This window comes from Amblyraja radiata, chromosome 3, assembly GCF_010909765.2.
Source record: "Amblyraja radiata isolate CabotCenter1 chromosome 3, sAmbRad1.1.pri, whole genome shotgun sequence".
Classification (NCBI taxonomy): domain Eukaryota; kingdom Metazoa; phylum Chordata; class Chondrichthyes; order Rajiformes; family Rajidae; genus Amblyraja; species Amblyraja radiata.
The window spans coordinates 119,538,374-119,553,036 of NC_045958.1; the positions used below are offsets into that span (position 1 = coordinate 119,538,374).

Here is a 14,663-nt window from a genome sequence, read left to right on the forward strand (position 1 = left end):
ACCTGGAATATTGTGTGCCGTCTGGTTGGATTGGAAGGATGTGCTTAAGCTGGAGAGGTTGCAGAAATGTCCACAAGGTTGTTGCTGTGTCTGATGGGCATAGAGTCATAAATTGCGTGGCAGGCCCTTCGGCCCAACTTGCCCACACCGGCCAACATGTCCCAGCTACACTAGTCCCACTTGCCTGCGCTTAGTCCACACCACTCCAAACCTGCCCTATCCATGTACCTGTCTAAATGATTCTTAAACGTTGGGATAGTCCCAGCCTCAACTACCTCCTCTGGAAGCTTGTTCCATTCACCCACCACCCTTTGTGTGAAAAAGTTACCCCTCAGATTCCTAGTAAATCTTTTCTCCTTCACCTTGAACCTATGTCCTCTGGTCCTCGATTCCCCTACTCTGGGCAAGAGATTCTGTGCTTCTACCCAATGTATCGGTTTGTATCGGTTCATGGATAGAAAAGGTATAAATGGATACGAGTCAAATGCGGGCAAACGGGACACTCTCAGGAAGGCACCTTGGAAAGCAAAGGCATGTGTCCACACTCCATAACTCTACAACTCTGAGGATTCATTCAAGCATGTAGAATTGCAAATGATCTATTAGGAATGGCTGGGAAGGGCCAATTATTCCAAGTAGAGAGGTCAAAAACTTGTTACTTACAATTTAAAGGTGTGGTGGAGGGCTAGACAGAAAGTGAGGAAAATCTTTCCTTGTGTAGATGGTGTGAAGAAGTTTGCAGTCGACCAGGGGTCGGCAACCTCCGGCCCGTAACCCAAAATCATCCGGCCCGCAGGCGGATTTTTTTTCATGTAATCATCCAGCCTGCCGAGCGCCCCCCGTGTGTGGCCGAACACCCCCCCCCCCCGTATGCAGCCGAGCGCCTCCCCCAGCGCCCCGAGCGCAGCCGAGCTCTAGCTGTACCGCATCCTGCGCAAAACCACCGACACGGCCACGCACCTTCTGTGAACATGTTTAGGAAAGAACTGCAGATGCTGGAAAAATCGAAGGTAGACAAAAATGCCGGAGAACCTCAGCGGGTGAGACATGCAAGGATTGCATGAGGCTGCCTCACCCGCTGAGTTTCTCCAGCATTTTTGTCTACCTTCTGTGAACACGTGATTTGATGCCTGCCATCCGGGCTGTGGAACCATGTGTACACGTGATAGTTGTGGCCCGCCATCCGCTCACAGACATGCGTCCCAGCCCATTTACAGAACAAGGTTGCCGACCCCCTGAGCTAAAGTCAAACCAGTCACCATTTACAATGCCATTTTTCTCCTGAAATACAAATCAAAGCATGGATCAAAGTAGATGCACCCTATAATTTGCAGGAGGCACTCACTGCCCCCTTTTGAATTGAATTTAATTGAATAAATTTTATTAGCCAAGTATGTATACAGACAAGGAATTTACCTCAGTGCTTTGCTCGCAAGTAACAACACGATATACAGTGGACAATTAAGAATAAAATATTATAATTTAAACGTGTGAAGAATGAAATAAAATACCAGAGCAAAAGGAGGCTACAGATTTTTGATTGTTGAGTAGAATTCGTGGAAAAGAGCTGTTTTATGTCTGGCTGTACCTGACTTTGGAATACCGTGGAGAACAGGAAGACGCCTCACAGACCTAGATTTTGCCGATGACGTTGCACTACTAGCAGAGTCGAGACACACCCTTCAAGAGATGACAACCGCTCTGGAGGCGAACACATCAAAGGTTGGATTAAAGATCAGCTGCCAGAAGACTAAGACCATGCAGACTGGAGACCAGCAGCCAATAGACCAACTGATAATCAATGGGGAACCTGTGGAAAACGCCACAAGATTTACCTATCTTGGCAGGGCACGGCAACCTGACGGGAGAAGGAAAATAGGCGACCAAAACTCACATGGAAGCGAACTTTCCAGAAGGATTTGGCAGCCAGGGACGTAAGCCTATCGATGGTGGAAGACGTCGCACATAACCAAACAGAATGGCGAAAGCTTGCTGCCCAATGCACTCAACAGTGTGGGAGGAACTAAGTCTAAGTAAGTGTAACGGCTTTGACAGTCTGGAGTCGCCTTCCAGCGGGAAGTGCTCAAAGAGTTTGTGGCTAGGGTGAGACGGGTCAGAGATGATCTTACCCGCTCACTTCCTGGCCCTTGCAGTGAACAGTTCGTCGATGGGGAAAAAGTTGCAGCCAATAATCTTCTCGGCTGATCGAACGATGTGCTGTAGCCTCCGAATGTCATGCCTGGTGGCTGAGCCAAACCAGACCATGGTGGAGAAGGTGAGGACAGACTATGATGGCAGTATAAAACTGAACCCCTTCTTAAGGGGTTGGACAGGCTAGATGCAGGAAGATTGTTCCCGATGTTGGGGAAGTCCAGGACAAGGGGTCACAGTTTAAGGATAAGGGGGAAATCTTTTAGGACCGAGATGAGAAAAACATTTTTCACACAGAGAGTGGTGAATCTCTGGAACTCTCTGCCACAGAAGGTAGTTGAGGCCAGTTCATTGGCTATATTTAAGAGGGAGTTAGATGTGGCCCTTGTGGCTAAAGGGTTCAGGGGGTATGGAGAGAAGGCAGGTACAGGATACTGAGTTGGATGATCAGGCATGATCATATTGAATGGCGGTGCAGTCTCGAAGGGCCGAATGGCCTACTCCTGCACCTATTTTCTATGTTTCTATGTTTCTATGGACCATCATTGCCTTTGCCATTTATTGCTTGATTAAAATTAAGTATTGATTAACCATGTTTTGATACTATGTTATTCCCACTTTACGGTTATCTTTATTGTTCAATTTAAACAACTGGACAATTAACATTGTTTTTAGCCAGCGAACAGTTTGTAGTTCTCTAGGAGCAGGCTTTGCATGTTCTAACAATTGGAAGATAGCGCCTGTGGCCATGAGTCGGTTCTGTACTGGCTATCCCTGGATAATGAAGGCCATACGTTTTCATGGACATCCATGAGCCAATTTAGTCCATGTCGGAAAATACACAATGATCACTTGATATGATAGCCAAAATTCTGCACCATTGTCATGAAGGGCATCAAAAGCACATGAGACTGATAAGGAGGTATAATTACAAAAATGGGGGGATGGGTGGGGGTGAGAGCGCAGGAGGGAAATTATTTCTTATCTTTGTCGGAACAAACTTATTTGTGTACTTTGGACTTTTGAATTTAATACTACTGGAGCTTGTATGTATGGATGTCTGCATGTCAGGCATTCATAACATGGTGAGAGCCTGGTAGTCAGTAATCATGGAATTGTAGACAATGAGATTCTGCTGTGATGATCTGCCACTGCCGCTCTGCGTCAAAGTTCACAGCGTATATATAGATAATTGAGAACATGGTCGAGAGCAGCCAATATTTAAGTGCCATAGTTCTTCAAAGTCTAATGCTTTTCAGGAGAAAGATTTGATGGGGAAACTAAACTTGGAATTAGATGGAATCTTCATGATTTAACAACACTTGTTTATTTTGAATTGTCGAAACTTTTAGAACCCATTAAAATTTATAGGATGCTACACATATAACAAATTCATATATTCAGTAATATATTCTATTATCGGAAACTAAATCTGGATGAATTGTAATAGAACTTGAATTGCTTCAGTACTTGAGGCAGATTAGAGATTTATTATCATTATTATTATTATTATTATGTGTTTATCCAAAGTAACATTCACATTAGAATTTTACATTTTTATTAAATAGTAAAATAAATATAAGCTGAGATATTATTTCAAAGAGATGAAATGCTACTTAATATTCTTGGGGGAAGATGTAATTCTCCACACAAGAATCTTGGAAGAAGGAAAAAATTTAACAGCCAAAACTGAAATGTAGATCTTAATTTAATGATGACTGAAGCAACATAATTTTACAACATTATATAATATATAGTAACGCTGAATACTTAAAGTCTATGTGAAGTGGTGGCAAAAGCGGTGATTATTTCTTACAGGGTATTGGAGATGGTAAACAGGGCGAAGGCAGGAGAATGGGGTTAGGAGGGAGAGATAGATAGATCAGCCTTGATTGAATGAGAGTACACTTGATGGGCCGAATGGCCTAATTCTAATCCTATCACATGACTTTATAACATAATATTATGCAATGTAGAAATTAGCCTTTTTGCCTAAATGGTCTGGTATACTGCTGAGAAAAGGGTAATCCCAATAATGTAAATGTTCAAAAATTCAATAATGTGTAACAAACTACACAGTGAAATTCTTTTTACATAATTACACATGCGGGCGCTGCCATTTTAGGTGCCATTATTAAAAGTCCAGGTTCAGGCTTAATTAATGGTAGTGTTCCAAGTTTTATATGTTTCATCTATTTTACTGTCCCCTTATTTTTAAATGAACCGTGGTGTGCCTCAAAAATTCTGTAACGGTTCAATACTGAGGGACATTTGTCCACGACTATTTGGTTTTGAAAGCAGAGACCATACAGACAGAGCAGTCCGTCAACGCAAGTTCACAAGTTATAGGAGTAGAATTAGGCCATTCGGCTCATCGAGTCTACTCCGCCATTCAATCATAGCTGATCTCTGACTCCTAATCCCATTTTCTTGCCTTCTCCCCATAACCCTTGACACCCATTCTAATCAAGAACTTGTCTATCTATGCCTTAAGAATATCCACTGACTTGTCCTCCACAGCCCTCTGTGGCAATGAGTTTCAGAGATTAGCTACCTTCTGACTAAAGAAGTTCCTCCTTTTTAAAACTTTTTACAGTCGAAACATTTATACTCAACAATGCCTGGTGAACCCCCTTCACTAGCGGGCGGCATTGTAGGTTGCGACCGCTACAAAGGTTGGGACTTACTGCAGAAAGTCCCGCAGCCTACTTTATACCCCTTGAATACATGCAAGTCAGCGCAGCACACACTTTCATCCATCTCCCCTGTTCGTTTCCCAGCTTGTTGATTCTTTGTGGAGTACACTTTATTTGTGATTTATCTCGTTCCTAACAGTGCCCAGGTTCCTCTCCTGTCAATGAATCCCCCTGAGACCTCAATCAATGGATTGTTGCCATTTCTTAAACCTTGTTTAAATTGATTTTCATGCCAGAACTGCAGATACTGATTTATACACAAAAGGACACAATGTGCTAGAGTAACTCAGCAGGTCAGGCAGCATCTCTGGAGAACATGGATAGATGACGGCAAGAACGGAACTCACTATCAAAACATGGAGGGGACGGGGGACACAATTTTTGGGCGAACACGCGCGCACACTCACACACACGCGCGAGGCTTCGGAGGCTGAATCCAGCGCTAAAAACAGCGATTTTAAAATCGGGATCACAAAAACTTGAGGGGGATGTCCCCCACCTCTCAATACATGGGGGAACGTGTCCCCTCTGGCCCTCCCGGGTTTTCCGCCCCTGGATGACGGTTTGATCTGAAATGTCATCACCAGTAATGCTGCCTGACCTGCTGAGTAATTGCAGCACTTTGTGTCCTTTTGTGCATAATCATTTAGTTTAATTTAGAGATACAGCGCGGAAACAGGCCCTTCGGCCCACCGGGTCCGCGCCGACCAGCGATTGCCACACATTAACACTATCCTACACCCACTAGGGACACTTTTTACATTTACCAAGCCAATTAACCTACAAACCTGCACATCTTTGGAACGTGGGAGGAAACCGAAGATCTCGGAGAAAACCCACGCAGGTCACTGGGAGAACGTACAAACTCCGTGCATACAGCACCCGTAGTCGGGATCGAACCCGGGTCTCCGGCGCTGCATTTGCTGTAAGGCAGCAACTCTACCGCTGTGCCACCGTGACCTAATTTACTTGGCCTAATCTAGATATCAATTAGGACCTCAACACGATTTTCTATTTGCACAACCTAGGTTAACAATGTATGAGATCCTATTTCACTGATTGCTTGTGACCATTGATAGGAGAAAGTGATTAATCTTGTAATATTCTGTTTCTGCAGCATTATTTTACCGTAAACTTTGGCCATGAAGGACATAAACCCTTGGAGCTTCGGATCGAGGAAGAGGTGGACTGTGAAACGTGGGTGGATGCAATTCAACAGGCCAGGTACATGCTTGCATTTTAATAGATGATTTCACAATGTTCAGTTCCGTTTAGTTTACCGAAGTACAGTGAAAAGCTTTTGTTGCGTGCTAACCAGTCAAGTCATGTTTTATTCGTCACTTACACATAAAGTGCACGTGAAATGAATTTTCCAGCAGCGGTACAATAAAAAGAGAACACACAATACACAATAAAAATTTAACACAATCATCCACCACATTCACCACTGTGGTGGAAGGCACAACATTTAGTCAGTCCTCCTCCATTTCCCCCCGTGGTCGGGACCACAACCCTCCACAGTTGCCGCTGCGGGCGTCCAGATGTTCAGACAAGGTAAGTCCAGGTAAGTCCTGAATCGGTGCTTCCCCATCGGAGACCGCGGCTTCAAGATGGAGTAGGCCGCAGGCCGGCGGTCGAAGATTTTAACTCCTCGCCGCACCGCAGCCAGAAGCACTGCAGACCGCAGGGTCGGCGGTCAGAGCTCCTCTCCAGGGATCCCCGGCGAGGGATCCCACTCCAGATGGAAGTCCCCACCGCGCCCTCGGTTAGAAGTTGGCCGCGGGTTGGCGGTTGGAGCTCTTCTCCTCCGAGGTCCCCAACGAGGGATCCCAGGCTCCGGACGCCACGCCAGCTGGAGCTCCGCAGACCGTGGCTTCAGGCTGCTGCAGCCAGCGAACGGAGCGCTCCGCACCGGCGACCCCAGCGAGAGCTCACCCGCTCCACAACGTCCTGCTGAAGCCCCAGGCGCGTCTCCGGGAAAAGCCGCACCGATCCTCGATGTTAGGCCACGGGGGGAGGCAACATGGAAAAAGTCGCCTCTCCGTGGAGGAGGCGACCGAAGAGGTTTCACCCTTACCCCCCCCCCCCCCCCCCCCACACCACCCCCCCCCCCCCCCCACACCATCCCCCACACAAGACACACAGAGAAACATTAAAAAACACACATTGAGACACATTAAAAAACAAAAAAAGTAGAAAAAACTAACACGCTGCTGGCAGGGCTGCCGGCTTGCAGTGCCCCCACCAACTTGTCAGCAGAAGGACAATATATTATTACAATCGAGCCATTCACAGTGTACTGATGCATGATAAGGGGATGATGTTTAGTGCACGGTAAAGCCAGTAAAGTCCAAACAAAAATATTCTGAGGCTCATCTATGAAGTAGATAGTAGTTGAGGACTGCTCTCTAGTTGTGGTAGGATGGTTCAATTGCCTGATAATAGCTGGGAACAAACTGCCCCTGAATCTGAAGGTGTGCGTTTTCACACTTCTGTACCTCGCTTCTGTGTTCTCCGAGTGATGGCAGGTCAAGTCCACACTTGCATAAAGAAGCCTTGCAAAGTGTCATGAGGTGTGTAAACAAGAGATGTACATTCCATGTAATCCAAGATCATCTTTAATCAGTATGCAGACTTTAGCAGTACAGTAGATAGTTAGTTGTCAGAGCATCCTGGCTGCTATCCAAACTGAGCAGTGCAGGAAGTGGGTGTTAATATAAATGATACAGTAAGGTGGGGTTAGTGATGCTAATCTATATATGATTGGTTGTCATGCATAAACCAATCTACATCCTTCCCCCTAAAGAGTAAGTATAGTGGGCACCCGTGCCATTAGAGTTAAACATATTCGCCATATCTATCAGGCGGTCTACTAATACGGTCCGAGCGCATACGGACCAAGCCCTCTCCTCCTTCTCCGGAAAGATTAGGGGGAGGGGGTGAACCCGAAAGGTGTGGGAGATCAGGTTGGTTATTGCGAAGTGCTGAGCCACCGGGAGATCAGGTTGGTTATTGTGAACTGAGCGGAGGTGTTGGGCGAAGCGATCGCCAAGCCTGCGCTTAGTCTCACCGATGTAGAGAAGTTGACACCTGAAACAGCAGATGCAGTAGTTGTGGTTGGAGGAGGTGCAGGTGAACCTCTGCCTCATCTGGAAAGACTGCTTGGGTCCTTGGATGAAGTCGAGCAGGGAGGTGTAGCATTTCCTGCATTGCAAGGAAAAGTACCAGGGGACGGGCTGGTTCGGGTGGGAAGGGACAAATTGACCAGGGAGTTACGGAGGGAACGGTCTCTGCGGGAAGCAGAAAGGGGAGGAGATGGGAAGATGTGGCCAGTGGTGGGATCCCATTGGAGGTGGCGAAAATGTCGGAGGATTATATAAAAAGGAGCATAATGATTCACATGTGCTATATGCCTTATATTGCGCATCCTGAGAAATGTTGGATTAGTTGAAGTTTGCAAAAAATAAAATGACAGCCTGGTAACAGAAATGAGTTTGAAATGGCAAAGCAGGGATTAGTATTTCAGTGGGTTTTTGCCAGAGCTGGTGATATGAATGGGCAATGTTCTCTGCATGTAGAATTGCCCGATGTGGTCTAAAAAGCACTTTAGAATTTTTATTAGAGGCATCTGCATATCATAGTCCAAACCAATACAGACTTTGTTTAACGGTTATATATTAAACTAGACTAATTGGGGCCCGTTGGGTCCCAGCATCACACAGGAAGGCTGGTCATCCAACGCAATATTTCACCTCTCCACCAATTCTAATATTGGTGGCCAGTTGGGGGGGGGGGGGGGGGGGGGGGGCTTTCTGGAGCACTAGTATGGGTGTTGTGGGCTGAAGGGACTGGTTTCCAGAGGGCTAGTATGCAAATTGTGCGCCAAATTGATTATTGGGCTGGCGTCTCAGTCAATCAATCCTGTTGTGCTGGCAACTCACTCACTCACTGCTGGTGGGCTGGTAGTTGACTCACGGCTAATCCTTGAAATTCTATTTCAAGCAGGGTATAAGGCCACCAAATTCAAGTGCAGTTTCTTACCACTTCTAGCAGGGTGCAAGGCCACCAAATTCAAGTGCAGTTTCATACCATTTGAAGTACGGTGCAAAGCCACTAAAGACAGCGAGTCGTGACCTCTCCCTCCTCCATCTTGCAGAGACTGAGCCACACCCACATTTCCGGGTTTTATAACCCCTCCCCCCCCCCACACCGGAAAAGGTGTGGCTTTCATGGAGTGATTGACAGGAGAGAGATTCTCAAATTTAAAAAAAATAATAATAACACTTTTATATTTCATTGATGGAAATAATTCTCTGCACCTGCTCAGCGGAGGGGGACTGAGTAAGATGGCCAAAAATCACAGCCGTAAGTGTTAGCGTTTTATCTAAAATCAATATACAGTGCAAACAGGAAGTAAGTGCATTTACAGTAATGCCTTTTAACTTCAAGCCAAAGCACCCAAGTCACCATTTGCAGTAAGTAGTGCCTTTCAACTTCATGCCACCATTTGCAGTAAGTGGTGCCTTTCAACTTCAAGCCAATGCACTCACGCCACCATTTGCAGTAAGTAATGCCTTTTAGCTTCAAGCCATTGCATCTAAGCCACCACTTGCAGTAAGTGGTGCCTTTCAGCTTCAAACCACACCCAAGCCACACCCAAGCCACACCCAAGCCACCATTAGCAGTAAGAGGTGCCTTTCAACTTCAAGTCAAAGCTCCCAAGGCACCATTTGCAGTAAGTAGTGCCTTTCAACTTCAAGCCAAAGCTCCCAGGCCACCATCTGCAGTAAGTAGTGCCTTTCAACTTCAAGCCACACCCAAGCCACCATTTGCAGTAAGTAGTGCCTTTCAACTTCAAGCCACTCCCAAGCCACACCCAAGCCATCATTTGCAGTAAGTAGTGCCTTTCAACTTCAAGTCAAAGCTCCCAAGCCACCATTTGCAGTAATTAGTGCCTTTCAACTTCAAGCCAAAGCTCCCAAGCCACCATTTGCAGTTCTTCTTCTTCGAGTCCGTTGCAATCTCAGATGTTGTTCTGCCAGTATCTGGCGCAGGTCACAGCTGGTCGGGTCGGTTCAGCCAGGTCCTGGGGGCTGCACTGGGGGGCGTCGTCACACTCCAGTAGGTGGGACATTGTCTGTACTGCTCCACAGCTGCATGTGTCTTCTGCCTGGTAGTTCCATGCTTTCATAAGTGCTTTGCACCTCCCCTGCTCCACTCGTAATCTGTTGAGGGTCTTCCAGGTTGGCCATGGGAGGTCGTGCCCGCTGGTGAGGCATTCAGTAAGTAGTGCCTTTCAACTTCAAGTCAAAGCTCCCAAGCCACCATTTGCAGTAAGTAATGCCTTTCAACATCAAGCCATTGCACCCAAGCCACCATTTGCAGTAAGTTCTGCCTTTCAACTGCAAGCCAAAGCACCCAAGCCACCATTTGCAGTAAGTAGTGCCTTTCAACTACATGCCACCATTTGCAGTAAGTAGTGCCTTTCAACTTCAAGCCAATGCACCCACGCCCCCCCCCCCCCATATGCAGTAAGTAGTGCCTTTCAACTTCAAGCCAAAGCAACCAATCCACCATTGTAGTAAGTAGTGCCTTTCAACTTCATGCCACCATTTGCAGTAAGTGGTGTCTTTCAACTTCAAGCCACACCCAAGCCACCATTTGCAGTAAGTAGTGCCTTTCAATTTCAAGCCAAAGCAACCAAGCCACCATTTGCAGTAAGTAGTGCCTTTCAACTTCAAGCCAAAGCAACCAAGCCAGCATTTGCAGTAATAGTGCCTTTCAACTTCAAGCCAAAGCTCCCAAGCCACCATTTGCAGTAAGTAGTGCCTTTCAACTTCAAGCCAAAGCAACCAATCCACCATTTGCAGTAAGTAGTGCCTTTCAACTTCATGCCACCATTTGCAGTAAGTAGTGTCTTTCAACTTCAAGCCACACCCAAGCCACCATTTGCAGTAAGTAGTGCCTTTCAACTTCAAGCCAAAGCAACCAAGCCACCATTTGCAGTAAGTAGTGCCTTTCAACTTCAAGACACGCCCAAGCCAAGCCAACCAGGGGCAGGGAGGGTGGGTGGGGGGGGGGGGGGGGGCGCTAGTAAGAACCAGTTTAGAACCAATAGAGACACTTTTTGCAAGCTTTAGAACCAATGGACATTTTTTTGCAAGCTTTAGAACCAATGTCATTTTTTTGCAAGCTTTAGAACCAATAGACATTTTTTTGCAAGCTTTAGAACCAATGTCATTTTTTTGCAAGCTTTAGAATCAATAGACATTTTTTTTGCAAGCTTTAGAACCTATAGACATTGTTTTGCAAGCTTTAGAACCAATAGACATTTTTTTGCAAGCTTTAGAGGCAATAGAGACACTTTTTGCAAGCTTTAGAAGCAATGGGCTAAGTGTTCGGCTGGCAACCGGAAGGTAGCTGGTTCGAATCCTGCTTGGAGTGCATACTGTCGTTGTGTCCTTGGGCAAGACACTTCACCCACCTTTGCCTGTGTGTGTCCTTGGGCAAGACACTTCACCCACCTTTGCCTGTCTGTATGGAAGTAATTGTGTGAAGCACTTTGGGGTCAATGCAAGTTGACTAAAAATGTGCTATATAAATAAAGACATTATTATTATTATTATAATAGAGACACTTTCTGCAAGCCTTCGAACCAATATACATTTTTTGCAAGCTTTAGAACCAATAGACATTTTTTTGCAAGCTTTAGAACCAATAGACATTTTTTTTGCAAGCTTTAGAACCAATAGACATTTTTTGCAAGCTTTAGAACCAATAGAGACACTTTTGCAAGCTTTAGAACCAATAGACACATTCTGCAAGCATTTTAGAACCACTAAGGGCACTTACATTTGAGTAGACATGTGTTCAGTGTTATTCACAGCTCAGAGAAACGTGACCCTCTGCCTTCCTGCATCTTGAAGAGACTGTGTGGCACACCACTTCCTGGTTTTATAGTCCCTCCCCCCTGCCGCCAGCGGGGACAGCAGAGAGAATGGGGAATTTTGTAAAAACATTAATATCCCTGTCGTTTTTAATCGACGGGAAAAATCCTCGGCACACATGCGGCGGAGGGGGGCTCTGAGCAAGGTGGCCAAAAATGACGGCCATAGGTGGCGGCGTTTTCTCGGAAATCGCAGCACAGATGGCCAAAACCGGTCAAGAACAGACTGTTAGTAATATAGATATCCAGGATTCCAGGGACCCAGATACCAAAGTAGCTGCGATCCTCCTTTATCGGTTACATAATAACATTGCCTCTAATTATTTATTTATATTTATAGATAGAAGAAATAAAGAAAGAAAGAAAGAAATTAGAAAAATAGGATAAACGATCAATAATACAACTTAGGAGATAGGTCCGTAGGTCAGAGAACATAACTATTCATCTAGTCCTGGGTTCAGGCTTCAGTCCGGCCACCGTGCCGGTCCGATCTACCCCTTCAAATAATTTGTAAATGGAGACCATATTCTAGTAAATAATTCTGGTTTGTCAATTAAGACAAATCTAATTTTTTCCAAATGTAAGGTCTCCGACATCTCCATAATCCACATCTTGATTGTGGGGTTTGTTGGGTTTTTCCAAAATTTTAATATCAATTTTTTCCCAATTATTATACTGTAATCAAGGAAATTTCTTTGGTTTATTGTACATTTTAGGTATTGTTCTGATATGCCCAATATTATTATTTTAGGATCGGGATCCAGTTGGATATTAACAACTTTAACTTTAACTACAGAGATTATTTAAAAAAATATCCATCCATAAAAAGTACTTTTAACAGAACTTGAGAATTTGTTGAAGAGAGTGAAACTTCTGTTGAATGAATCAGAATGAGTATGATTGTGCGGAGGATGTTTTTTCATGCTGCGCTTGTCAAAATAGATCATAGTATTATGTGTCTTTGAAATGGAGGAATGTTTGAACGTTAAAGAACAAAAGTACTACATTTTATGGGCACACCACATTCTCAAAACAAGTTAGTGCTTCATAACTAATGAATTCTGCACGTGCATTTTAGTATATATCATGCATGAATCATTACTAATCTTGTTGAGTTCCATTTGTTCTCTCTGTCCATAAATGTAAGGAACCACAGGTGTCAAATGGAAAGACAATCACATCATTTTATTTTTCTGTGGTGCCGAATATGAGAGAAATGTTAGTTAGTAGGATAAGAAAATACTTATTCTTACTGAAATATTGTACCTCAGGGACATGGGATTTGCATCACAGCTTGGTTTGGGAAGAGCTCCATCCAATACCGCAAGAAATTGTTGCGAATTGTGGACGCAGCCCTGACCATCACCCAAACCAACCTCCCTTCTATTGACTCCATTTATACCTCACGCTGCCTCGGCAAGGCCAGCAGCATAATCAAGGACCAGTCGCACACTGGCCACTTCCTCTTCTCTCCTCTCCCATCAGGCAAAAGGTATAGAAGTGTGAAAATGTGCATCACAGTTTCTTCCCAGCTGTTATCAGGCAACTGAACCATCCTACCACAACCAGAGAGCAGTGCTGAACTACCATCTACCTCTTTGGTGGCCCTTGGACTATCCTTGATCGGACTTTGCTGGCTTTACCTTGCACTAAACTTTATTCCCTTATCATGTATCCATGTAATCCGCTGACTGGATAGCACGCAAAAAAAGCTTTTGACTGTACCTCAGTACACGTGACAATACACTAAACGGATTTTTTTTTAATGTAGCATACCATTAATATTACATGAGGTGTTTAACTTCTGCTTCCTGAAGGAAGAGGGGAAGCCAGAGGGCTGAGGGAGAGCAGAGAAGGGGAGGAGACAATGAGGGCTACCGGAAATTGGAGAAGTCAATGTTCATGCTGCTGGGCTGTAAACTGGAATATGAGGTGCTGCTCCTCCAATTTCTGGTGGTACTCACTCTGGCCATGGAGGAGGCCCAGGACAGAAAGGTCGGATTCTGAATGGGAGGAGGAGTTGAAGTGCTGAGCCACCGGGAGATCAGGTTGGTTATTGCAGACACTGACAGGAATGGACAAGAATGACAAGAATAGAGTGGATGGGGAGAGGATGTTTCCACTAGTGGGAAAGTCTAGGACTAGGGGTCATGGCCTCAGAATTAAAGGATGTTCTTTGAGGAAGGATATGTGGAGAAATGGTGGTGAATCGGTGGAATTCTTTGCCACAGAAGACAGTGGAGGCCAAGTCAGTGGATATTTTTAAGGCAGAGAAAGATAGATTCTTGATTCGTAGAGGTGTCAGAGGTTATGGGGAGAAGGTAGGAGAATGGGGTTAGGAGGGAGAGATAGATCAGCCGTGATTGAATGACACTGTGGGCTTGATGGGTTAAATGGCTTAATTTTACTCCTATTCCTTATGACCTTATGACCTAAGAACTCGAGAAATGTCACCAAAGCACTCTCGGCAAAAACCCTTCAAATCCACCAGTTGGATGTGAACCAATATCAGTATTGTCCTCAAGGCTGATATCTCCAGCATCGAGCCCCTAATTATTCCTGGTTGGCTCTGATAGACAGATCTAACACCAGGTACCCTGGATGTCATTCCATTCTGAGCTCTAACACGGTGAGGAATTGCCTAATGGAGAGTGGAAATGATTCAACGATATTCTCAAAGCCTCTGAAAACATTTCAAACTCATGGGTTTGCCTGGTTTATGGTGCTCATTGGAGCAGCAGCATTGGGAAAAACACATTGAGAACCTGGAGTATGTGCAATGGGGATTCGCCTAGACTGAGCGTACATGGCTGACTGAATGCATCACTCCCATACTAAACCTCCTGACCTACCTCTGGCAGAGTCTTTGG

At 45.1% G+C, this 14,663-nt stretch overlaps 1 protein-coding gene across 1 annotated transcript in view; it reads left to right on the forward strand.

Annotated features, from left to right (window-relative positions):
* rasgrf2 (Ras protein specific guanine nucleotide releasing factor 2) overlaps positions 1–14,663 on the forward strand; it is a 225,554-nt gene that overhangs the window by 5,425 nt on the left and 205,466 nt on the right. The window contains exon 2 of the mRNA XM_033018742.1: positions 5,965–6,071. Coding sequence (XP_032874633.1) covers positions 5,965–6,071 — 107 coding nt within the window. The remainder of the gene's footprint in view (positions 1–5,964; positions 6,072–14,663) is intronic.